General features: G+C 58.5%; 1 protein-coding gene across 2 annotated transcripts in view; it reads left to right on the top strand.

The window, feature by feature from the left end:
* The window catches only part of ZC3H3 (zinc finger CCCH-type containing 3), a 102,564-nt gene that overhangs the window by 32,444 nt on the left and 44,439 nt on the right, over positions 1-25,681 (top strand). For both annotated transcript variants that reach the window (XM_017883424.1, XM_017883423.1), the window contains exon 4: positions 753-906. In XM_017883424.1, coding sequence (XP_017738913.1) covers positions 753-906 — 154 coding nt within the window. The remainder of the gene's footprint in view (positions 1-752; positions 907-25,681) is intronic.

The following is a 25,681-nucleotide window of genomic DNA, read 5'->3' as shown; positions in this document are numbered from 1 at the left end:
CGGGGCAGCCAGAGCTGTACACGGCAACCTGGGCAGCCAGAGCTGTACATGATGCAAGTTAGGCAATTAGATGCAACCCTCAAAGCTGTGGGTAAATTGCCAGCTATCAAGTGGAAGGGAACTCGGACAATAGATTCCTGTAAATTGCGTGAAACGTTCAGCAAGAAAAAAGCTGTTGTATCTATCACCCTGCAAAATGTTATGAAAACAGTGATTAAGTACATAAATCTGTCTGGGCATGGAGGTGAGGAGGTGCCGCTTGAGGAGGTGAGTGCTCCAGCAGCCCTCCCGTGTGCAGGGCACAGGCCAGGAGCCTCCCAACCCCCCACCTCTGGCTTGGGTGAGGTGGCCCATCTGCCTGCCTCACTGCCCTGCTGGGAGTCACTCAGCCACCTCAAGGCCGCCTGGTGCGGATACTGTCTAGGGGACTCCAAGGCATCCGCAGCTGCCAGGCCCCGGGCTTCTCCTGGTTTTCCTGTGGGCATTCCATTGCTTCTCCAGATGGCTAGGGGGTGTGAGGGGCCGGTGCCCACCTCTCCTAGGGGCTGCACTGGCTAGCTCCTGAAGCGTCGGCTGCCAGGCACCCTGGGGATATGTGTGCCACATGGGTTGAGAGTTTTATCCACGGGGTGATGGAGAGTCTTCAGGCTCTGGCGGAGGTGGTGGGCAGAGCTGGCTCTGTGGCAGCCTCTCTGACTCTGCCCTTGCCGACCTTCCCTGACCCATGTCTGTGCCCTGGGTTTTCTCTGCAGCATCCAGCCTGCATGCCGTGCAGACTCCGCCCACCAGCAAGGTGATCAAGACCCGCTACCGCATTGTCAAGAAGACGCCGGCCTCGCCTCTCAGCGCCCCGCCCTTCCCCCTGTCTCTGCCCTCCTGGCGGGCCCGGCGGCTCTCACTATCCAGGTAGGAAGGCTTCCTCTGGGCTCCTGCAGGCATGGGGACTGGGCTGTCTGGCCCTGCCCTGAGGGCTGCAGGGTAGAACCCGAGGGCCAGGGGGAGCTGAGCGCATCCCAGAACTGCTTGGCGTTTGGCTCGTTGGCTGGGGACCAGCCTGATTTTTCTGTGTCTTTAGCAATTTCTGCACCAAATAGGAGGCCAGCCTGTGAATACCACATACACGTGAAGACGGACGTGCACACACCCGCACACACGCCCTGCTGTTCTCAGCAAGCCTATTAGCTGGTGAGGGCTCTGTGCCATGGAAGCTTCCGTGGCCCGGACAGTCAGGGCCCACGCCATGTGCTGACTGAGCATCTCTTAGGGAGAAGCTTCTGGTGGGAGAGGCTGGGCCTTCAGCGGCCTGTCTAGAAGCTGTCAATGTATGATTGTCAAGGTGGTGATGTGAGCTCCTCCTTGCCCTGCTGCTGGCTGCCTGCCTGTGGTCTGGCCCCCACTCGCACTCTAACCTTGATGCAGGCTGGGAGGGCGGCTCTGTCAGCGGGGATCGGCTTTTGCCTTCCTGGGGCCCCCACCCCAGGAGGCTTTGCCACCTGCTCAGTGGAGGTTGCTCAGTCTCTGGGCCTCAGGAGGCCTGGCCCTAGGGGATTGGCCCCTTCCTTTGCTGTGGTGGTGGTGCCCCATCTCCAGGATCGGGAGAGGGTGATAGCCCTGGCGGGAAGCAGACAGTGGCAGACCCCTCCCTCTGTCTTCTGACCCTCCCTGAGGGAGCCTGCTCCTGGGGGAGTGGCATGGGCCAGAGATGGTGGGCAGGGCCTCGGGGCGAGCAGCCATAGTCCAGGGAACGGCCACCCGCCATACCGTAGCTGTCTGGCGGTTCCCTGCTGCTGGCCAGAGGTTTCCAGGCCTGAGGCTAACTCCAGGGGATCCACCCACCAGTATGGGCAGCCCTATCTAGCTCTGTGGCCCTGTGGCATGTCAGCCAGCTGGCGAGCCCACCAGGCGGTGTCCTGCTGCCTCCCATATCACCCGGCCACACTCAGCTTGGCCCTGCTGCTGACTTTTCTGGAGGCAATAGCTGGAGTATATGTTAAATTAATTTTACTGCACTTTTTGTAATATTTTTGTTTTAAATAGATTTATAAGCATCTCGGGGGCTATTTCTACAAATTTATGAAGATAATTTTTATTCTCTCGATAAGGTTAAATTTACACCTGCTATTTCCATATTAATTCACATTGCTAAGTGGATCTAATTTTCTTCCGTTCTTCTATCTGTGAGCATGGCCTTTCCTAATGCAATTTCCCCCACACTAAATCACTGTGATCGGGAGTCATGATCGAGCTAAATTAACTTAAATTAATTTACTTAATAAGAGCCCCAGATCATCGGGAATGAGGTTCAGATTTATGGATTCTCTGCTCCTGCTCCCCGTCCTGTGGTCGTCGTCAGCCCGACGTCGAGGGTCCATCTCTCCCAGGGGTGCGGCCGGGGGCTGAGTGATGATTGTCCTCAGGGTGGACCCAGCAGGGCCTCTCCTTCGGGATTCTGAAGGCTGAGAAGGCCTCCGGTTTGGGTCCAGCTGGTCTGGGTCCTGTAGCTGGGCCTGCTCAGGAGGCCCTGATGGTGTTGTTGCACAGAAACGGGTGCCGGGGCCCTGGGGCTGAGGAGGCCGGGGGGAGAAGGAGGTGGCAGCCGGCCCAGCACCCAGGGCCTCCTGTGTGCCGTGTAGCTGAGAGCCGCGGGTCAGCTGAGAGCCTCCCTCCCTGTTCTTCCAAAGCGAAGCCTGGCCAGCTCCCCTGCAGGGAGCGGCCGTTGCTCTCCGAGTGCCCTGGTGTAGGGGCTGGACCACAGGCATGGGTGGGTAGGAGGTGGAGTAGACCCCACCTTTGATGGATCAAGACCCCCAGCACCAGGAGCCTGAATTCAGCCCACCCCTGGTGGCCCTGGCTGTGGTTGGTGGCCATGAGCTCCAGGCCTCAGTGTCTTCTCTATGTGTGAAGGCCAGGCTGAGCCCACCCCAGGATGCACATGTGGCTAGGGAGGTGTGTGAGGGACCCTCCCCACTTTCCTGACCGCCTCAGCCCAGTCCGTTCCACCCCTTGCCAGGTGTCTGGGACCCTTCGGGGCCTGAGCCCTGGGCTTGTGGGTGTGGGGATGCGGTGGGGAGAGTGCTGAGCTGAGGGGCACGACTCTTAGGAAACCTTGGGAAGAATGGCCACCAGCGGGCTGGGTCTTCCTTGCCCGGGGTCACCTGCGTCCTAGCATGGCTGCCTGGCCTGCTGTTGGCTGTACACATGCCTGGGCTCCGGGTTGTTGAGGCAGAAAGGGCCTGTCTGGGCCAGTGGCTGGTCTGGCCTGGCCCATGCGCCATCTCCCGTGCTCCATCAGAGCCAGGGCTGCCTGCATGTGACTGTACCCTCAGCCCTCCCTGGGCAGGCCCAGGCCACCATAGACTAAGGGCTGCCATGGAGAGGAAGAAGGCAGGCTGTCCTGCCATTTGGCTGGCTGGAGCCTGAGACCAGGGCTCTCCTTGGGCCCCAGCTCCCTCACCCATCCCTGGAGGGGCTGGCGGGCAGGCCCCAGCAGTCCTGGAAGCCATGGTGGTCACAGTTGGCAGGGGCTGGTGGACACGCGGGAGGGGAGGGAGGCAGGGTGGCTAGCTGCTGAGGGATAGCGCTGGTGTGGTGGTGTGGGATGCCCCTGGCCGGCCCCTCCTGTGATTGGAGATCTGGTCGCCCTGAGAGGAAGTCATGTGTATACTTGAGGCCTCTTCCCCTCAGCACCTCGGCATCTTTCTCTGTTGTTGAAGCAGACCCGTGAGTTCCGAGCGTGGAGCCAGGGGCTGCTCTCCATGAAGCCCCCAGCTCCTGGGAGATGGACGAGGCCAACAGCGCGCGCTGCTCTGGGAGGAGAGGGAACCGCTGGCAGAGACCCTGCAAAGGGACAGCAGTGGGGAGCGCAGCGAGGCCCAGGGGGCTCTGAGTGTCGAGGGAAGGCCCTGGGATGTGTGTGAAGGCCAGGCTGACCCCGCCCCAGGATGCACACGAAGATCCCAGGACTGCTGCTGGGAGTGGCTGAGCATCCTGGGCAGGGTGTGGTTGGGGGCAGCACAGTGCAGTGCGAACCTGACATCCTGTCCCTGCCAGCTTGTGCCATGGGAAATGGTAGGGTCTCTAGGCCCTGTCCTAAGCTGGAACCCCAAAGATGGAGGAGGGGGCAGGACCTCTGCCACCCCTGTCCTGAGAGGAATGGGACTGGACCCTGCCCAAGGTGGGGACAAGAAGCAGTAACACAGGCTTCCACAGTGAAGTTTGCACAGCTCTGCTGCTGACAACAGCCCTCACTTTGTCCTGTCTCTGTCCCTGTCTCTGGGACCTCCCCTCCCCTCTTTTCCCCTCCCCTCAGCTGTGATGCTCAGGGTGGGGACTGTACCACCCTGAGGAGGCACCAGAGGGGGCCCCTCTTCTGGCCATGAGCCCCCAGGACCCCTCTGCAGCTCCTCTCAGCTTTCGGTTGGAGAGCCCCAGGCACTGAGCTATTGGCCCTAGCTCTGCCCTGGGCAGTGGGGAGGGCTCAGTGTGATTAGGCCTGTTCCCTCCTCTGGGAAGCTCTAGAAACTCCCCTTCCCTGCAGCCCGAGGGAGGGAGGGTGGGCAAGTGGGTGCCTGGCCTGAGCCTAGGCCTCTGCCCTGTCCCAGGGGGTGATTTGGTACACGCGACTTCTCTCTCCCTCTCCTAATTTAAGTAGAAAGTTACTGTCGGCCTGGTGGTCATGTTGGGCCCATGTGGACAGCATCGGGGCCCCCTGATGGCTGGGTTTGTAATAGGGGCTGGGGCCTCCCTGTCAGCGGCTTTCTCTGGGCCTGGACATGGAGGAGGCTGTGGGGAGATGGCTAGGTGCTGGAGGAGGCGGTGGTGGGGAGACGGCTGGGTGCTGGAGGAGGCGGTGGTGGGGAGACGGCTGGGTGCTGGAGGAGGCGGTGGTGGGGAGACGGCTGGGTGCTGGAGGAGGCGGTGGTGGGGAGATGGCTGGGTGCTGGAGGAGGAGGCGGTGGGGAGATGGCTGGGTGTGGTGCCCGTCACATCTGCCCAGTACACAGGAAGGGGCTGTTGCTCTGGCCCGGGGACGCTGGGAGCTTACTGTACGGCTGCTTTAGGCGCGCCTTGGCCCTGCCACCGTGGTCCCTGAGAGCTGGCCCTGGCCAGCCCTTCCCTGGGCCCCAGGACTGCTGTCTTGAAGTGAAGCCTGTCCTGGGGGTGCCAGGCCGGGAGCCAGCCCAGAGGCTCAGAGGGCCTGGGACGCAGGGGTGCGAGGCAGAAGGTCAGTGAAGGGTTTTGGAGGAGCCACCCTGAAACCTCAGGCTGTGCTGCGGGGATTTAATTTTTTTGTTCTGAGATCTGTGGATTTGCCGGTGCCCTCGCCAGCTCCAGCAAGTTCATTAATCTGAACTGAAGCTGAAATGTGACTTATATCCCTACCTGCCTGTCACCTTTTTCTCTTTCCAAATTCATTGGACGTGAAAGTGCGAAATAAACAGAAGCCGCTGCGCGTAAGCAGATGAATCGGAGGCTTTTCCATCCTGACTACAAATGGGCCTGTCATGGGGCTGCCTCTCGCTGGGCTGCCTTATTTTATTTTATTTTATTTTGTGTCTGTGTGGTAAATCTTAAGTAATCTGTGCAGTTTTGACGAGGGTTAGGCCAGGATTTTGAAGGGCTCTGAAACGCTTCTCCAAAGTGACGCCTCATTAAAGAGGAATTCAGCCCGGGGAAGGGAGGGGTCCCCACCACAATGCTGCGCTCCCCATGGGTATCTCCTTAATGAGCAGGTGTGCCTGCACAGCCTGGGACACCAGCCGCCCTGCCCCGCCTCTTGCCAGTCTTCTGGTTTGGGCACTATCTTTGTCGGCTGGGGCCGTGTCACACGGTAGCACAGACTGGGGCTTCAGCAGACGCTGACTTCTCACAGTCCTGGGCTGGACGTTCGAGACCAGGGTGCTGGGCAGACTTGGTGTCTGGCGAGGGATTTCCTCCGGGTTTACAGACAGCTGTCTTCCCACGCATCCTCACATGGCCCAGAGAGAGGCAAGGAGAGCGTGGTGAGTGTGTGTGCACCCCGGGGTCTCTCATGAGGATGCTTGTCCCATCACGAGGGCCCCACCTCAGAACCATTTCACCTCATCACCCCTGAAGGCCCTGCGTCCTCACACCATCCCGCTGGGGCCAGGGCTTCAGCATCGGGTTTTGAGGGACACGAGCATTCAGTCCACAGCAATGTTCTCGCCATCTTCTGATGTGCCCTGCAGGGTGTGCCAGTCAGAGGAACTTGGGATGAATCCTTATGTAAAACCAGCGCCCTGTGGCCAGGCATGATGGCTCACACCTGTAATCAGAGGAACTTGGGATGAATCCTTATGTAAAACCAGTGCCCTGTGGCCAGGCATGGTGGCTAACACCCATAATCCCAGCACTTTGGGAGGCTGAGGCAGGTGGACCGCTTGAGCCCTGGAGTTCAAGACCAGCTCAGGCAACATGGTGAGACCCCATCTCTACAAAAAGTACTAAAGTTAGCTGGGTGTGATGGCTTGTGCCTGTGGGTTCAACTACGTGGGAGGCTGAGGAGGCAGGAGGATCCCTTGAACCTAGGAGGTTGAGGCTGCAGTGAGTCATGATCATGCCACTGTACTCCATTCTGGGCGACAGAGCAAGACCCTGTCTCAAAAACAAAAACAAAAAACCCCAGCATTCCATCATGGCCCATCTCTGGAAACCCTGGTGTTGAATGTCTCCTCCAAAGCTTATGTTGACATGTAACAGACATGGCCGGGTGCAGTGGCTCACCCCTATAATCCCATCACTTTGGGAGGCCGAGGTAGACAGATCACTTGAGGTCAGGAGCTCAAGACCAGCCTGGCCAACATGGTGAAACTCCGTCTCTACTAAAAATACAAAAAAATTAGCTTCTGGGCTTCCCTCACAGCCAGGAGCCTCTGTGGGGTCCTTCGGCGTTTGCAACCCTGGGCTTGGCAGTGGTCCTGGCCTGCAAAGGGCCGGGAAATGCGGCTTGCGTGGTTTCGGCAGCTCTCAGCCCCTTCTTGGGGGAGGCTCACGTTGGTGGCTTGTGTTTGAGCCATGGCTCTGCCTCTGCCCCGCCCTGTACCCCTCTGCCCCCGGTTCCCATCCCCCTTAGGCTGCTTGGTCCACACAGCAGTGTGGGGGCCAGTAGGTCCAAGGTGGTGAGTGGGCAGAACACGGGGTGACCCCCTCCAGTCGGGGAGGACAGGGCTGCGTGGGGCAGGAGGCTCATTGGGAGCACTGCTGCCTACCCTGTATGTCCTAGCACAGCTCTGGGGGCGGCCTGGAGCCACTACAGCCTCCACGGCCTTTCCTCACCTCCGTGGCAGGACAGCAGGCTGGGGAGGCAAGATGACTGGTGAGCGGGCCACACTCAGAGGCTGTGGGCTCAGGTTAGGGGGTCTGGGTGCAGGTGACCCTAAGTTCCGGGGTCTCCTGATTGCCCCCGAGCCAGGAGGGCAGGAAGGCTCTAGCACTGCAAGTTCTGAGAGAACCCAGCCTGACGAGGCTTCACACAGAGGGGTGGTGGTTTGGGTGGTGGTTTTTAACTGGGTAGGAGCCTTGAGTCTATTGGGTTTTGTGGGTGCTGTCACTCAGGCCAAGGTCTGGCTTCTTGACCTTCTTTCCAGGGTCCCCCAGGCAGGTGGCTGCAGCAGGCTGCATGACACAGCCCCTGCCTCGGTCCCCGGTGCGCGGCCCAGGTGGTTCCTGCCTTTCTCTGCCTTTCTCCTTGGCTCCTTCACTCGCATTTGCTCACCTGGTGTGTTGAGGGCCTGCCCTGTGTCTGGCCCTGCCTTCATGGAAGCTGTGGCACCATGGGGACTTAGGGACAGGCTTTTTGGGGCCTCTTCGTAGCTGTGGTGCCTGCCAGGCAGAGAGGGGACTCTCTTGGGGAAGGAAGCAGCTGGCACAGCACTGGGGAGCCCCAGAAAGCCCTGTGGGAGGCACAGCGTGTTCAAGTGCAGAGACTTGGCCAGGCCTTGAGCTGCTGGCAGCCCAGGTAACACACGTGGCCGTACCAGACAGCCATGTAGTGATGGCCCTGGTTCAGCTTCTGTGTGGGGCTGCTGGTCAGCAGGTGTGAAATCTGTGTCCAGGCTTGCCCTGGCCCCTGGCTACCCAGGGCCCTCCTGACCACAGCAGTTCGTCTGTGCCCTGCCTTCCCCAGGACTCCACTAAGACCTCGGCCTATAGATGGCTGCAGTCAGCACCAAAAGACCACAGCTGCCAGGATGGGGCAGGGGCAGGCGGTGCTGCTCCTCGGCTGGTGCCTGTCAGAGGCGGGATTGCTCTGTAGCTCATGGCCCATGTGGACCCCAGGATGCCCTCCTGGCTTTATGGCTACACCTTTGGGGGCAGCTTCCTCCTGCTGCCCACCCAGCTGCAGGGATGAGGTGGCTGTGACTGGTAGCGGGGTTGGGGGGGATTAGGAAGGCGGTGCTGCTTGATGGACAGGTGGGTGCAGAAGCCTTGAGGCTGGCCTGGATGCCGAGTCTCCTGTCCTGGCTGTTCTGGGAACCCCTGGGAGGGAGGAGAGTAGCTGTGTGGCTCCTGGGCTCTCTCCTCTTTCCTCTCCTAATTAGCTTCTTGCGTTTAATTTTTTAGGATAACTTTTTATTTTGATACACTTTTACACTTACGGAAGTTGCAGAAATACCACCCAGGACTCCCTTACCGAAACTCACCAGTTGTTTATATGATATTTCATCGCATTTGCAGTATTGCTTTCTCTTCCTTTGTAGACGAGCTTTTGCACAGAAGTGGGAACCTTGGTGCCCCTGGAGCCTGGTGCTTTGGGATGTCTCTGTGACCACGTGCAATTCTCCAGTGCAGGAAGGGCTGGGAGTCTGGACAAGAGAGGCCAGCTGTTTTGTGACCCTTCCACTGGGCTTATCTGATGTCTTTTTGTGATAAGATGCAGATTTACCATTTTGGCGGGAAAGCCATGGCAGCACTGGTGTGGCCTCAGGCTGCCTGGCATAGCGGTGTTGGCCTGACCACTGGGTTTATATCATCCGGCAGTTTCTCTGCGGAGCACGTTACTTTGGGCGATTGTTGGGGAGAAGCGTGAGGACTGAGGGAGCATCCCGTTTCTTACTGGACTTCTGTCCACTCATTCAAGATGTTGGGCTCACTTTCCCACCTCTCCTTCCATCCTGTGAGCGGTGGCTTTCTCTGGCCCCTTTGCCCTGCATCATTGTTGATTGGCTTTAGCGGTGTGGACTCAGGAGTCCTACTCCACTTGATGGGCTGTGATCTGCTCTGTGATTTTCCTCCCCTTGATGGGCTGTGATCTGTTTTGTGTGATTTTGGTTCTCACTTGGTCCCAGCCTTGGCTGGTGGAAGCCACTTGAGGCTGGCCTGTGTCCCTTTGATGTGTCCTCTCATTCCTGGGCACGTCCTCACGTTCTGCACGGCAGGTGCTCCAGGCTCACCCTGGAGTCAGCTGTTTCTCTGCAGAACCCCGGCTCCTTGGGGTGCAGTGGCTCTCGGCCCGCCTTGGCCAAGAATCGCACAGCCACAGGTGTCGGTGGTGTTAAGGTCCTGGCCTGGGGGCGCACGCTGCTGCCCTCTTGAGTCAGAACAAGGGCATTGAGTGTCTGCTGCCACTCCCGTGCACACCCTCACCCTGACAGCATGAGTTCCACTCCACCTCTGCTGGTTCACTCAGCCTTCCCTCATTCCGTGTTCCTGACTCTTCTCCAGCCAGGAGACAGCTGCCGCATCACTCTCTCAGTCTGTCTGCTCATTTGCTCAGGCCTAGCACACAAGTTCCAGTACTATTAACAGATACCACGGAGCAAAGCAGGGCTACTAACTAGGGGTCCACATTTGTTCACAGTTCTTTTCTAGGTAGAATTTACATACAGTGGGAAGTATAAATCTAACAGTCTATGCGTTCTAACAAATGAATCACCAGGTGCATTACAGGCTTGCACCTGTGATCACAGCACTTTGGGAGGCTGAGACAGGAGGATAGCTGAGCCTGCAAGTTCAAGACCAGCTTGGGTGACGTAGTGAGATGTCTGTTTCTACAGTTTAAAAAATAAAAAAAAGAAAGAAAAGAAAAATTAGCCAGGCATGGTGGCATGCATCTGTACGCCAGCTACTCAGGGGGCTGAGTCAGGAGGATCGCTTGAGCCCAGGAGGTCGAGGTTACAGTGAGCCATGATTGACATTGCACTCCAGCCTAGGCAAAAAAGTGAGACTCTGTCTCAGAAACAACAACAGAAACCCCAAAACGCATGCACCTCTGCAGCACATCCCTCGTTGAGATAAAGAACATCGCCATTGCTCTTCTCTGTCCTCTTCCTGGTAGAGGCCTCCACCCCCAGAGGTAGCCCCAGCTCTGATCCTCCCACTGTGGATTATCTGCCTGCTCTGGAGCATCCTGTGGTCTGAGTCTCTCACTGTGGACTAACTGCCTGCTCTGGAGCATCCTGTGGTCTGAGTCTCTCACTGTGGACTAACTGCCTGCTCTGGAGCATCCTGTGGTCTGAGTCTCTCACTGTGGACTAACTGCCTGCTCTGGAGCATCCTGTGGTCTGAGTCTCTCACTGTGGACTAACTGCCTGGTCTGGAGCTTCTGTAAATGGAGTCGGATGTTCTTGCATTGCTTCCAGCTTGGCCCACTCGCTTGGCACCTGATTCAGGCTCGTGTCATGGCTGGCTTCACAGTGCACTTCCCATCTTTGCCAGGGAGCCTTCCTTTCTTGTTCCACACTTTATTAATTTTACTTGAGTCACTTGCAGTTTGGGGTGATTGTGAATAAAGCCTGCTGAGTCCTTGTGCAGCTCTTTCTGTACACCTGTGTTTCCATGACTGTTGCACGTGGGATCGCTGGGACATAAGACATCTGCTGACTTGATGTGAAGTCACAAAACTGCCTTCCAGCGTGTCGCGACCCCTTCTGTTCCCCTCAGACGTGGTGTTGTCGGCTTTTTAATCTGCATTCTCACGTGTGTGGCCTCTCACTGTGGTTTTAATGGGCATTTCCCTGATGTCCAGTGATGTTGAGTACTTACTCGGGCTAACGTAAGGTCGTTGGTTGTCCTCCTGTCTGAAAGATCTGCTCAGGCCGTTTGCCTGTTTGTGACCCATATTCTGGCTCCTCATTCTTGACTGCAGGAGGCCCCCTTCCCCACCTCGCTGAGCCAGCCTCACCCCGTGGAATGAGGCCTTTGTTCCTGCCCAGGGTCTCAGGGTGAGTGCGGGGGCTCCTGGCCCTCTGGGGGCCATGTTCCTGTGCTCCCATCCCATGCCCGCAGCACCCCCATCCCCCGACCTGCCGCTTCCCTCCTGTCCCGGCTGGCCCTCACTCTGGGCTCTGCCAGCGCTGCTGTGCTTGGAAGCCCTGACCTTCCCAGGCCTTGTGTGAACCTGTTTGCAGGGGTGGTCACAGGCTCCTGCACTGTGGGGTGGGGTCCTGTGCTCACCCCTCAGGGGGTCATCTGCTGGAGCCCCGTTCTCCGTTCTCCACACTGGCAGGCGTTTGTGCTTTTCCCATCCAGCGCCTGGAGCCTGGTCAGAGGGAGGGCTGGCGGGCTGCCACCGATCCCGTTGCCTGAGCTTCTCATTCACGCGCTCAGATGCTCTGGAATTTGAGAAAACTGGTAAAGAAATCAAAGCAGGAAGTTCGGCCTGAGGGTGTCAGGGAGTCTGCTGGAGCTGGAGGGTCCAGGGCGTTCTGGGCCTCTGTGTGGGATGTGGGTGGACACCAGGCATGGTCAGCCTGTGGGGTCTTGGGGCCCATCCTGGCCCTGGGGAGGCCTGTGGGGACGGCCCCCAGAGCTCCCCTTCCCCTCCCCTCCCCAGGCTTTCCCACGTGCTGCTGAGGCAGGACTCCGGCAGGTTTTTTAGAATTTTATTTTATGGGAACAGGCGGTTACAGCTCCCCAAGTGCTGTAAAAGTTAATGTGATGGCCTCCCTGTGCCTGTGCTCATTTTTATAATTTTTTATTTTATGAAACAGGACAGGGAGCTTAGTGACTTATTACTATTCATTTCGTTTCAATGCAGTAAATATTGATTCAGTTGGGGGTTTTCAATTTAAACCACTCGGCGATTATATAAAATATTACTGGCCTCTGAAATTATGCTTACCGATCCCTTCGGCTGCTCATTAAGGGAGGAGTGCAATTTTTAGATCCCTTTTGCCTTCATCATTCTAATAAATGGGCTGAGATACGGTTTTGCACGGAAGGTGCCACAGAAGCTGCTAGCAGGGGCTTGACAGCATGGATGCAACTCTTAATTTGGAAGTCGTCTCGAAGTGTGCTGTGGTTATTTATTTATTTCTCTGTTTGTTTGAGGCAGGCAGGCCTTTCGGCTTTGTGAGTGGAGTCCTTGGCAGTGCCTGTGGCAGCAGGGCTGAGCTGGCATCCCCCCGAGCCTGCATACCTGCCACCTTCTCCAGGTGTGGCTGAGGGCCAGACCCCTCTTGCAGCCTTGGCCTTGGTGGTTTGGGGCAGGGAAGAGGGAGGAGAGCCAGTCTGCCAGGGCCTGAGCTAGCCTGCATCCACACCGAGGCTGAGATGTCCCTGAGGGACACCTCTGATCCTCTGGGACTTTTTCCGGACAAAGGGAGAGGGACTTTTTCCTGGACATCTTAGACCGTAGGCAGGGCAGATCTGGATCAGGACACAGGACCCTGAGGAGGGAGCCCCTAGGCCAGGACACAGGACCCTGAAGAGGGAGCCCCTGGGCCAGGACACAGGACCCTGAGGAGGGAGCCCCTGGGCCAGGACACAGGACCCTGAAGAGGGAGCCCCTGGAACCGGGGTGCCTTCTTCCTTTGCTGTTCTGACCAGCAGGAAGTGCGTGTGGTCAGGTGCCCACACAGGTGTAGGTGCAAGGTAAGGCCCTCCCCAGGCCCCTCTGGCATCAGTCCCTTGGGAGCTGAGCATCAAGCCGGCAGTGGCTCTGGGTCCAGGTCTGTTTGCTGGCTCCGTTCCTGTCCCCACAGGTGGACAGCTCTTCGCAGTGAGCTCAGGATGGTCCTGTGGTCTGTGCTGCAGAGGGTCAGGGCCAGTGTGTCCTGGACTGAGGGTCCAGATGGTGGAGGATAAGGCGGGCTGGGGCACTGGGAATGGCCCGATGCTGAGGCCCCGGTGGGAGGAGGGAGGTGGCCGCCACCGGATCCCCCTCACTGGGCCAGTCCGTGGTGTGTGTCCCCTGACTGTGGTGTTTTCAGTGGGTGGCTGGTGAGGAGGGGGCGCCTGGAGGCCACCAAGGCCAGCACATTCCTCCCCCACCCCAGGCTCTGCCACCTGACCTGGGCCTGCTGGTCCCTGCATCCTTGTGCCTCTTAGGCCTCCACCCTCTGGTCCCACGCATGTCTGTCTTTTCCTTATTGTTTCTCCTCCCCGCCCCGTCTGCACGCATGTGTCCGGCTCTCTGTAGTGTGCCCTCTTTCTGCTTTCACTCCTTCTCTGCTCCCTCCCCTGGGGTGCAAGCCACGCTCAGGGGCTGCACCTGGTGCACCAGGTGGAGGCAACACCCCATGGGGTAGGCTGTGAGAAACAGGGTGGCCGAGGGCTTCCCAGCAAAGTGGGAGGCCAAGAGGAGTAGGTGCTGTGAGTGAAGTCCAAGCCCGGCCCAGGGCCGAGGGTGTCCTGTGCCCACAGGACTGAGGGAGTCACGCCCTGTTCTGCTCCTTCTCTAGGGCCCACCCTGCACCCGGCCCCACAGCCCTGCACGGCCTCTGCCTCCCCTACCCCGGGGGGCAGCTCCGCTCAGTCCACCCCATCCCTGCTGTGAGAGCATGGCCTGCTGGGCAATGGCGGCAGAGGGACCTGTGAGTCCAGGAGAAGGGGGTCCTCTCTGTACCACTGTGACCAATGCATGGTTCCAGGCTGGGCTGGCCTGAGGAGCTGGTGATGGGGCATGTGCCCCGAGCCATGTGTGGCACGCTGTGTCTCCAGCCGTGGGGCTCAAGGTGCTGCTTTGCCCTTTCGGGCTGGCTCCTGTTGCGTTCATACGGGTGTGAGCCTCGCCCAGCCGTTGTGGGCAAACCCTTGGGACAGGATGCAGGAGCTCCCTGGTGAGATGCTGCTGCCACCTTGGCAGAACTGCAGGCCACAGCATGGTTCCCTGTGGGCCAGCAGTGGCATCGAAGGGACAGGCTGCAGGGAGTGTCTGGCGACAAATCTGGAGGGAGCATTCTTTCAGTTTACACAAGGACCTTCTGGGACGGAGCTCAAGGGCCCCCGGGGTTTCCTGTGGCATCCGTGGAATTCCCCTCAGCCTGTGGAGGGCAGAGCCCCCCGTGCCTGGGCCCTCCTGTGCCGTGTGCCCAGCCGTGGACATGTGTGTCTCTACCAGTTGGTGCCTGGGCTCCCTGGAGGGAGGGGCAAGCATGAGCATTTCTGGAAACTGAAAAACCACCCCTGACAGGAAGAAATAAAATGTCCTTGTCACCCGGCGCTACCTGGGTGCTTTACACAGTTAAACGCCATTTTTTTTTTTTTTTTTTGAGACGGAGTCTCGCTCTGTCGCCCAGGCTGGAGTGCAGTGGCGCGATCTCGGCTCACTGCAAACTCCGCCTCCTGGGTTCACGCCATTCTCCTGCCTCAGCCTCCGAGTAGCTGGGACTACAGGCGCCCGCCACCACGCCCGGCTAATTTTTTGTATTTTTTAGTAGAGACGGGGTTTCACCGTGTTAGCCAGGATGGTCTCGATCTCCTGACCTCGTGATCCGCCCGCCTCGGCCTCCCAAAGTGCTGGGATTACAGGCATGAGCCACTGCGCCCGGCCTAAACGCCATTTTGAATACCACTTTACTTTGTTTTTAGAGGTGGTCGTAAAGTATTTACATAGTCCATGTTTGTTCGTTAGTTAGTTTATTTATTTATTTATTTTGAGACGGACTCTTGCCCAGGCCGGAGTGCAATGGCGTGATCTCGGCTCACCGCAGGCTCTGCTTCCTGGGCTCAAGCAGTTCTCCCGCCTCAGCCTCCGGAGTAGCTGGGATTACAGGCGCTCACCACCAGACTCACAGCTAATTTTTGAATTTTTAGTAGAGACAGGGTTTCACCATGTTGGCCAGGCTGGTTTCAAACTCCTGACCTCAAGTGATCCGCCAGCCTTGGCCTCCCAAAGTGCTGGGATTACAGGCGTGAGCCACTGCACTCGGCCATCAGTATCTTATTTAATTCCTCCAGTATATCAATCCTCCAGCCATATCTCACCCCAAACATGATTAACGTCTCAGGGCTGGGCTGAGTATCTGGCAGATGGACAGGGGTGGCGCGGTGCACTCAGGACCTGGGGACCCTTCCAGAACAGGCGCTGTGGTAGCTGTGGCATCTGCCTACCTCGTCCCAGGGCCCCACTGGGGAGGAGGGTGGCAGCAGGTTCTCTGGACTGGGCCTGGGTGGCCACTGCAGTTGGCATGTGGACAGTGCCTGACAGAGGACTGAGGCCCCCACAGGGGACAGGAGTGCTCAGGAGAGCTGGGCCTGTTGGGGGTGGGAGTCCTTAGCCTGGCTGCCCCCAACCCTGGCCTCCCTACCTCCTTTCTATTGTATTACTATGTGGGGCCTCAGAGATGGGACTGTGGGTGAGACTCCCGCAGGGTCCAGGCCCTGGGGGGCCTTTCAGCTGCTGAGCACCATGCAGCCCACCCACCTGCTGGGGAGGCTCCCACCTTCCTCATGGCCCCCTTCCCCAACCACCTCCACGGTCCCCAGCACCTGCTAGGGCCCTGTGTGTCAGGTGCCTGCTGGGCGTGGCTTAGGAGCCACGGGTGTCTAAGGGTGTTTCCCTGGAACCGTGTGGCCTGGAGTGTGGGTGGGGGCTGCAGTTCCAGAGACGCGTGGCTCAGGGACAGGCCCTGGGACCACGGCGGGTAGGATGCACCCAGCACTTTCCTGACTTTCCTGCAAGTCAGCAAGCGTCCCGCTGCCCCGCCCACTCCCCAGAGTCAGGCACGGTTTAATTTGCGGTTGGATGTCTGCTAAGATTGCGTCCACTTTCCAAGTCAGCACTTAATTGGCAAGGCGCTTGATTTAACAGCGTGGGAGCCTCCACCGGAAAAATGGCTTGAATAAATCACTGCCTGACGCCAGAAAATAGATATAATCTCAGCATTAACTACATTAATAGTAGCAGGAGCCGAATTAAGAAAGCCATAAAGCATTGGCGGGTGGACATAAATTATGGCCCAGCTCAGTATCCTCAATGCTCTCGCTTGCGCGGGGCGGTCCTGGGGCGGGACAGGGGCGAGGCGCCCCCATGCCTGCGGAGGCTGCTTCCCGCCGGTCCCTCCTCTGGCTGGGGCGGTGGGCGGGGCCAGGCGGTGGTGGGCGGGGCTCCGTGGCCCAGCCGCGGTGGGAGGGCACATCCCCCCAAAGGTTGGCTGAGGAGCCCCAGCTCCCTCCTTTCCATTGGCTGCGCGTTCTCCAGGACTCCACCACCCCACCCTACCCAGCTTCTTGGAGCCAGGCCCTGGCTGAGCTCTTCCCACCTAGGGTGTCCCCTGCCCAGTGGGTACCAGCAGTCATGGGGAGTGGCAGAGCAAGGAGACGATTCAGTTAGGGCACAGGTACCAGACCCAGCTCCAACCTTTCTCTGGTGTCTGCAGCCTAGAAGGCTCCCTGCAGGCAATGACATTTGACTAGCCAGGTAATCACAAGCTGATCCCCACCCAGGCCCCACCTCACTCCTCTCATTGCTGGTCTTAAGCCCTCCCCAGAGAAGTGCCTTCATCCGGATGAACAGTCCTGGGGGTCAGTGCTGCCACCGGCTTGGGGGACAAAGGGGGTATGGACCGCTGGCCCTTCTGGGCCTCATCAGCGTCAGCAGCCATGAGCAGAAACGTGGACAGCAGGGCAGACGAGGGTGCCATCCAGGCTTAACTTTAATTCTTGGTCAAGTTCAACATGGTTTGTGGTCCCTTGTTCACTTGTCTCCAGCTGGCTTGTTTCTTATGGATTCATGGAACTCCGAGTGTTCAGGAGGGTCGCCTTGGTCATTTTCCTCACTTTGAATTTCGTGAGGATGTTTGCAGAAGTTTTTACTTTTCTGTGCACCTAAATCTGTCAGTTTCTTGAGATTTCATGTGTTGATGTGCTTACAACAGCCTTTCTTAAGATGGCATGAGTTCTGGAAGCTTCCCTCCGGCCTTTCCCACTCATGTCTACCCCACGAGCACCTGCTCTTCTGCTCGCTGCCTACCTCAATTGGCTTTGCCTGTTCTGAGCTTCGTGGCGATGGGGTCGTGGAGCAGTGCTATTCTGTGTGTGAGCTTCGTGATGGTGGGGTCATGTAGCCGATGCCGTTCTGTGTCTGATTTCTTTTGTTCATCACTTTTCGTGGACTGAATTGTGTCCCCCACCAAATTCACAGATTGAAACCCTAACCCCCAGTGTGACTGCATTTGGGGATGGGGTCTTCAAACAGGTAATTGAGGTTAAATGGGATTATACATGTTTGGCCCTGAGCCACTAGGACTAATGTCCTGACAAGAATAAAAAGTGCCACCAGGGGCACATGCCCAGAGGAAAAGCCATGGGAGGACAGTGCAAGCCAGGAAGGGAGATCCCACCAGAAAGCAACCTTGCCAGCGCCTCAGTGTGGCGCCCCAGCCTTGTGAGAAAGTGTGTTTCTGTTGTTGAAGCCGCCCAGTGCAGAGCATTCTATGAAAGCAGCCAGGCAGTCGTAGGCGCCCACGTTTGTCACTCTGCTGCAGTGCCACGCATGGCGGGAACTCGTTCTTTTTCCCTGCTGTGTGATGTTCTGTGATACGGATACACCATGTGTGTCCATCTTGCGGTTGATGGGTGGGTATCTGGGGTCTCTCCCATCCTTGCCAGTTATGAAGCTGCTGTCTTGGGCGTGTCTCTGGGTGCCTGGTAGCCCTTGTTTCTGTGGAGTTGCTGCCTCAGAGGGTGATGGACACTGAGCTTTGGAAGCTGAGGCCAGAGCATATCCCACATAGCTGCCCCAGCCTGCCAGCAGCAGCATGTGAACGTTGCGGCTGGCCGGTGGCCTTGCCAGGATTCGCAGGCCCATGTCTCCTGTGCTCGCCGTGCTGGGGGGTGTGGGGCCTCATGCCCATCCTGCTGGCTGGCATTGCTGGGCATCTTTTTCTTCACTCAGGTCTCGTGGTGGTGCCCTTCTGTAAAGGGCCTCTTTGGGTGTTGGCCTGTTTGTGTGTGGTTTGCCTTTTGGCTGATCTGTGGGAGTTCGTTTTTGTGTGGATGTCTTCCGCCCCACACGTCTGCTTACAGCCGAGGGCCTGCTCTTCCACGGCGTCTGGTTTTCAGCCTTTTGTGAGTAGTGCTCTTTGTGTCCTGTTTAAGAAATATTTGTCTACCCCACATTCATGTTTTCTTCTAGAAGCTTGGCTATTTTAGCTTTTACATTTTAAGCCTGAGGCTTCTTGAATTAATTTTTACTTGTGGTCTGAGGCAGGGGCCAAAGTCCTTTTGTCTCCCCATGGAGACACATGTATTGAAATGAGGCCCTGACCCACTCAGGTGCAGGGTGCCCACGTCACTCGGGTGAGCAGATGTATGGGCTGTTCCCAGACTCTCCATCCTCACTGTTGACCCACTTGTCTGTGCCCTTCATTATTCCGGAATGCTTACTCTTCCAGATCACCTTAGAAACACTGGATCGGGTGCTCGACCTCACCAGGGTTAGGGTTAGACCAGCCTCCAAATCATAGATTTGCATTTTCTTCTTCTTATGATTTTAGCCACACACACAAGCACCTCATATCCCCGGCCCCGCCTACCTCCCTCCTGTTCTCAGCACCCGGGAGACCCATGCTCCATAACTTCCACATGCTGGCCAGGCACACCTGCTGTAGAAGTTTTCCTAAGTTACTTTATAGTTTTTCTGGCTTTTCTTCTTTGTGTGTTCCAGCTGGTGTTTGCCGGTGTCTTGCAAGGCTTTTGGTTTTCACACATCTTTGCTTCATAATCGGTTCTGGTTACCCCTCTGAAGTGAGTGGTTTTTATTGTGGGTTTTCCGTGGTTTTTGCAGATACCACTGTCCTTGGGAGGGCCGCACGAAGTTTGCTGAAGTTACCCCCGCTTTCCAGGGAGCGGAGCTGGATTGGCTGTGTGGTCTTCGGAGGGGCTGTCCCAGAGTCTGGGAGTGGGGGGATGTCTGCTGTGGGTCTCTTTAGACAGCAGTGACCTGAGGGGCCCTTGAGGGCCTAGGCAGGATTCCTGGCCAGCCTGCCCCTCAGTAGCTGGCACAGGCAGAGTGGGTCCTGGGCCGATGACCCAGCTCAAAGGGTGGCACAGGTGCAAAGGGTCGTGGACCCGCCAAGGACGGCTGCACCCGGCCTCCCGGTGCCTCTGCCGGACGAGCTGAACTCGGCACTCCGGAGCGGGGCTGTGAAGTCCCACTAATGCTTCTTTTTTGCAGCTGACATACAAAACACCAGTAGCTTCAGCTGAAATGGATTTTTAAAAGTGTCATTTTGTGGAGAATTTTACTTTCCATCTTGTTGTTTATTAGGCTCTTAAAGGGAAAGCTTGTAATGCATCCATTGATCGAAATACCAATTGCATAGATGTGAGCACATAAAATATATAAAATAGTTCCAGCCCCTCATAATGGACCACGGCGTTTGTAACAGAGGCAGTGTAATTAGTACTGCCCCCTGCCACCCAGCCAGGCTGCAGAGGCGCCCCCGAGTCCTTCTTATTCATTACTGGAGTGAGAGGGGGCAGGGGTGGCCCTCGGAAAGAGCAGTGCCCGGTGAGGAGGTCCTCAGGTGGCACAGCAGAGCCTCTGCTCCACTAGCCAGCCCAGGGGCCCAGGGAGCCGGCCCTGCTCAGCCTCAGCTGGACCAGCCGCACTCAAGGCTGTCACTGTCCTCATGGGGTCCCCAAACAAGGCTGCTCTCCCCAAGGCTACATGGCTCTTTCCCCTCATGGCGCCTCTGGTGCAGGGGTTTGAGCTCCCACCCAGGCCTATAACCCTGCCTGCCTGCTGGAGGTGTATCCTGGAAAACTGAGCAGCTGGCCGGTCTCTGCAGGCCCCCGTACTGGGACGTAGATGCTGTGCGGGTGACAGAGGGAGACTGGAGAGCCCATCTGGCCATGGCGCCGGAGCCCCTGCTGAACAGCAGCTACTGCCCCAGGAGCTGGTGTGGGCCCCATGGTCTGGGTCTAGGGGTTTGGAGGACGGGGGCCCGACTGGTGAGGAGTAAGTTAGAAGAGGATCCTTTCTGTATGATCAGGTGGCCGTAGCCATCGTGAGGTCTGCGTGGCCACTACGTAGTCAGATTTCAGCCCTGGCAGCCACGCGCCCTTGGACACTTAGCCCTGCCCCTGAGATCGAGGGGGCAGAGTCCAGGAGCCGGGAGCCCGCCTAGCACCGCTACTGCATGTCTCTGCTCTGGCCTGCACGCCCCTCCCTGCCGGCCCAGCTTGGGCCTCTCCCCTGAGGGACTCTTCCTCCTCCAGAACCCAGGACATTCTGTGAGTGCCTGTCCAGTAGACCCACCTCTCCTGCATTGCCCCAGCCTGACGGGGCTGGGCCTCTCCAGGTGAGGACCCCATGTAGCCTGGTCAACCCACTTAGGGGCTACAGCAGCTCAGCACCAGGAGAAGCCGTGAGGGAGGCTTCCAGCTAGCCCCACACGTGCACACCCATGGGCGCACACGCATGCTTGCCTCCCGAGCCAGCACTGTGATGGGGGCGTCAGCGTTTCCAGTGGAAAGCCCCACTTAAGCAGTTTAGTGCCTGTCACGGCGCGGCTCTGCCTGACCTACTTGGGGATTCGCTGCGGCGCCGCCTCCCCCGGCCGCTCCTGTTCTGCTGACTTTGCACTCCCTGCTCGGGCTTCAAGCTTCGAAAAATTGTGCTCCATTTCCTGAAAAATGCTTCCCTGGTTGTTTTCTCTGTGTCCCAACTGGCCTGCCTGTCTACTGCATGTCGCCACTGGCCTGGGCGACCTGGCCGGGGGCTGCTGGGTCCCCGGTCCACACACGGACACAACCCCAGCCAAGGAGGCCCTGAGGTCGTGTCCCCCTGGCCCAGTGCTTGCTCCTGTGGTCCTGCCTCTTCAGGCTGCGAGGGCCAGGCCAAGACCTCGCTCAGCCCTTGACCTCTCCTGCCGTCATCATACTTGTGTCCCCGAGGGTCTTTCCACGTCTGCGTGTTGCACGTCCCGGTGTCCCCTCCGTAGCAGCCTGGTCATCACCCCGGGGAGACAGGGACAGCCTGGCCCTTCTCGGAGCTCTCAGGGCATGTGTTCTGACCCTGCCTCCCTCCTTGAGCCCCGCTTCTCCCTTGGTTCTCAGAGAGCCCATCTTGCCCCAGCCCGCATTCCCAACGCCTGGCCCTTGCTGCCTGAGCCCACTCGCTGCATATGCTGACCAAGCCGTGGCAGCCACCTCCCTGCCACAGGTCTCTTTCCTGAGTGTCTGTAACTGACCAGGGCCTCCTGACCCTTCCCCACCCCACGCTCCTCCTAAGAGGTCCTGGGAGCCCCACGGTGACACACACTTGGGTGTGTTCTTGCAACACACATTTACAGAGCCCCCTGCGTGCCCCGCACATCCGCAGGGCCAGGGGCGCAGCAGTGGTCTCTGCAGATACAACCCCTGTGCTCAGCTTCCCCAGTAATGTGACATCTGCACTTGGCCTCAGGCCTGCCCTGGGATCTGGACAGAGGGACAGCATGTGCAAAGACCTGGCGCCAGGAGGGAGCATGGTGCTTTCCAGAAACCAGAACTTCCCAGGGGAACAGGAGTTCTAGGCTGGAGGGAGGCTGCATGGGAGCTGTGGCCAGCAGGACCTGAGTGCCTGGCCCTGCAGGGCCTTCTGACTTGGTCATCTTGAGAACAAGGGGACCCACTACAGGGTCTTGACAGGGACTTGATCGGATGTGCAGTGTTCAAACCAACCTGCAGGGTGGGGTGGGTGCAGCCCCCCTTTCAGCTGTGAACCAGGGTGGAGACCTAGCTGGCTCAGTGCGGGCCTGGGGCTCTGCGTGGCGTGTGCAGGGCCTGGACATTGTCTCAAAGTGAGGCTTCTGTCAGTGGTGAGGCGGAGGGCCCTGGGCAGGGGGTCCGAGTGGAGGCTGATGAGGCCCCTCATGGGGAGAACTGCCGACCGACACTGGCTGCGGGGCCTGGCTGTGGGAGCAGGAAGGCCAGCTGGGGCTGGCTTGTGTTTAACAGACAAGACTGGAGCTGGATTGGCAGCAGCAGGAGGTGCGGGGTGACAACATGAGGGTCCTGGAGGGTCCCCACCGTCCCTCTCAGCCTTCAGTTTCCCTTCCAGGGTCTGATGTCCCCTCGCCGGCTCCACCCTGTGGTAGCGCTTGGCAAGAAGAAAACTTCAAACCCCAGCCCTCGCTGCTGCGGAGCCACTGGCAAGTCTGGAGGGTCTGGGAGCGACTCTCCCCTCTGCTGGCCTCGCCTCCCCTGCTCCTGGTCACTTGTCTATTCCCAGGTCTTCTCCTCAAGCACAGACACAACCTCATGGAGTTCTCAGGGGCTTATGTGGGGTGGGATGTCACTGAGGCTGGCATGGGAACTTTGGGAGGGTGGGGAGGGAAGGATGCTGAGGGGCTGCTGTGGGGAAGGAGCCCTTGGTTCCTGTCAGCGGCTGTCCTCCAGATGAGGGTCTGTGGTCCCACTGTGGTCTGTGTCAGCCTTTGTGCAGCCACTGGTCACACCACTGGGCCCGGGAGCTGGGTTGGGAGGACGCTCCGGAGAGGCCCGGCCTTCCCAGGGCTGCCTGCAGTCTGGCCTAGGCCTCGAAGCCCTGGCTACATGACCCGAGGCCTTGGAAGACCCCCCTGTTGAACAAGCCACAGAGCCTCAGGGAGGGTGTCCTGGGAAGCATGTGTCTGAAGGTGCTCTGGTACTAGGCAATTGGAAGACACAGCTTCCGGGCTTAAAAGCTGCCTGGCTGTGGCCTGGACCCTTGGTGCCACCAGTGTGTGTCCGGTCAGGGCATCCTGGGGACTGGGCTGCTTCCCGGGTCTCTAGGGTGGAAGAGGCCTCCCCCTGTCCCCTCACCAACTGTGCCTGAGTCAAGAGAGCAGGCCCCTCCCTTAGCCTTCCCACCATGCCAGTGTGCCAGTCACACTGACTGCCAGGCCCAGCAGTTTCTGATTGGTCTCGGAGCTGGGTCCCGTGGCATGGAGATACCGCAGGCAGCGCCCATGGCAGGGAGCAGGGTTTGAAAGGGCCCGGGTGCTCAGAGGGCTGGACTTGCCCAAGGAGCTGCATTGGTTTGTCAAGTGTGTTTCTGCTGAGCTGGGGCTTCTGCTGGGAGCGCAAGTGCTGAGGCTATCACCCTGGGGGCAGGCAGTGACGCGGACGTGGCCACTGATCTGGTCCACGTGTGTGTGCGCATCTGTGCCCAGGAGCAATGACGTGGCCTGCACGGCGCACGCGACACGGCAAGGGGGCTGCTCTGACCTGCCACGGGCAGTGCCCTCAGGAAGCGGGTAGAGCATGGGTGTCTAGGGTTGGTCCTCAAAGTCCTTGCGTCGACCACTCGGCAGCAGTGGCCCAGGCCGGGGCTTGCAGGCCTGGAGGCCTGGCACCTGGCAGGCTATGCGTGGGCATGCCTTGTGGATGCCGGCAGGGGATGCACCAGGTTTGCCCTTGGGTTTTCAGGGAAACCAGGACCTCAGAACAAGCTTCTCTTCCATCTTGCCCAGGCCCCCAGCACCACTGAAGTCCGGGGGACAGGCGAGAGGAATCCCTGAGGGTCGAGGGTCAGAGGTCCACCCGGCCCCCACTGTTGCTACCTGTGCCTAGCGGCGCTGGCAGCACTCAGCAAGACCGAGGGGCCCAGGCTGAGGCAGGACGGGGGCTTTCAGAGACAGAAGGGCCTGGACTCAGCCCTCTGGGCGCCCGCGGTGCCCCTCGCCAGCCTGGACAGCCTCTGGCCTGGAAGTTTCCGGCTACTCCTAAAGCAGTACTGCACAGACAGCTTCTTTATACACCTACTTTTGTGGTGTGTGTGTCTTTCTCCCCATTACCGCTGCTTTTCATTTAAAATGTTATCTCCCCCTCCTGGCCTTTGTGCCCCCCCAGGGGGGAGAGGGGAGGCCCAGCCTCGCCCTGGTGTAGTCAAGGTTATGGTGATAAATCCTGGGGCATTGTCACTTCTATTCGGAGTAAATTGGCTGGCCGCTTTCGGGCTGAAGGAAAGATAATTTGCTGTAGTATTTCAAATGGATTAGAAATGGATTTGAAGGGAAAGTTCATGCCTCCCATTACAAAGGCGAGAAAGAAGACTATCTTAAGGCACTGTTCCCTCCCTGGCCTTCATTATCCACGCTTAATACCTTTCCTATTTTCCAGCGTTAATGAAATTTCCTGGCGGCGTGGGCCTGCCGGACGGATGGGAGAGGCCTTTAGATCTGCAGCTCCCGTTGCAGAAAAGGAATTACAGAGCCTTGCCGTGAGGGCAGACGCGCACTCCGGGTCCTTGGCCCTGCTATTATCTCATTAATTTCATCCCCTTTCTCAATGCAGTTCGTTTCCAAAGGCCGTCCTCTCCATTAGGGTCACAATTTACTGGAGTGCTGTGACACCCACAGCCATGAAAAGCTACAAGGTCCTCACCCCACACCCTCCCAGCACCCTCTTGCTGCAGGTTCCAAAGCCAGCCAGGCAGCCAGGGCGAGGGCAGGGGTGAGGGCAACCCCAGACAACTCTCCGTCGCCCGCCAACCTGCGCAGGCCCGAGGTTCTGCCACAGCATCTTCCCAGGATTCAGCTTCTCGGAATGAGGCTGCTGGGCTAGGTGTGCTGAGCACCGGGAAGCACCCTCTCCCGTTCCCAGGAGGCCCTGGGCTCCGAGGTGGTGGTGGGCAGTTGGGGGCTGGAAACATTCCCAAGCATGAAGAGCGGGCACAGAGTCCGGGACGGCTCGGCAGGGGCTGCGGCGTCTCCATTCCACCCAGATCCACGAACGCTGGTGTTTTTTAGGAGGGAGGAGAAGGGGACAAGCTAATTGTTCGTGTTCATCCGTAAGAATGAGCGGGCGCGGCTGGGCGCAGTGGCTCACACCTGTAGTCTCAGCACTTTGGGAGGCCAAGGCAGGTGGGCCACCTGAGGTGAGGAGTGCAAGACCAGCTTGGCCAATGGGGTGAAACCCCGTCTCTACTAAAAATACAAAAATTAGCCGGGCGTGTTGACACACGCCTGTAATCCCAGACACTCTGGAGGCTGAGGCAGGAGAATCTCTTGAACCCAGGAGGCGGAGGTTGCAGTGAGCCGAGATCGCACCATTGCACTCTAGCCTGGGCCACAAGAGCGAAACTCCGTCTCAAAAAATAAAAATAAAAAAAAAAATGAGCAGGGGCATGGCCAGACCAAGCTCCTGAGATAGAGCTGAGGGGCAGCCCTGGTGGGTGGGGTGGTCCTGGAAGCTTCCAGTGCCTCCTGACCCCCAGAGGCCCTGCTGCTTCTGCTCCACCGGCCCTTCCCTGGGCCTGGCCAGCTGTGGCTGCCCCTGGGGGAGGGGAGCAGGTGCTGCAGGCCCGGGCCTCGCCCTCCCTCCAGGTGCCTTTGGAGAGCTGCACAGTCAGTGGGTGGTGGCCCGTCCCCATGTGAGCCTCAGTCAGGGGGACACTACCATAGATGAGTCCTCGCGTGCCTGGGTTCTGGGCCTCCCTCCCAGCCATCCCCTCAGGGTGTCCTGGCTGGACCCAGGCGGAGCTGAGTTGGCTCTGCTGCCTGCGTGTGCCTCCTGCTTTGTGGCGGCC

The sequence above is a fragment of the Rhinopithecus bieti genome, unplaced genomic scaffold, assembly GCF_001698545.2.
Source record: "Rhinopithecus bieti isolate Rb0 unplaced genomic scaffold, ASM169854v2 scaffold_13617, whole genome shotgun sequence".
NCBI lineage: Eukaryota > Metazoa > Chordata > Mammalia > Primates > Cercopithecidae > Rhinopithecus > Rhinopithecus bieti.
Note: the sequence above shows the minus strand (reverse complement) of the source record. Positions and strands in the feature narration are given on the sequence as shown.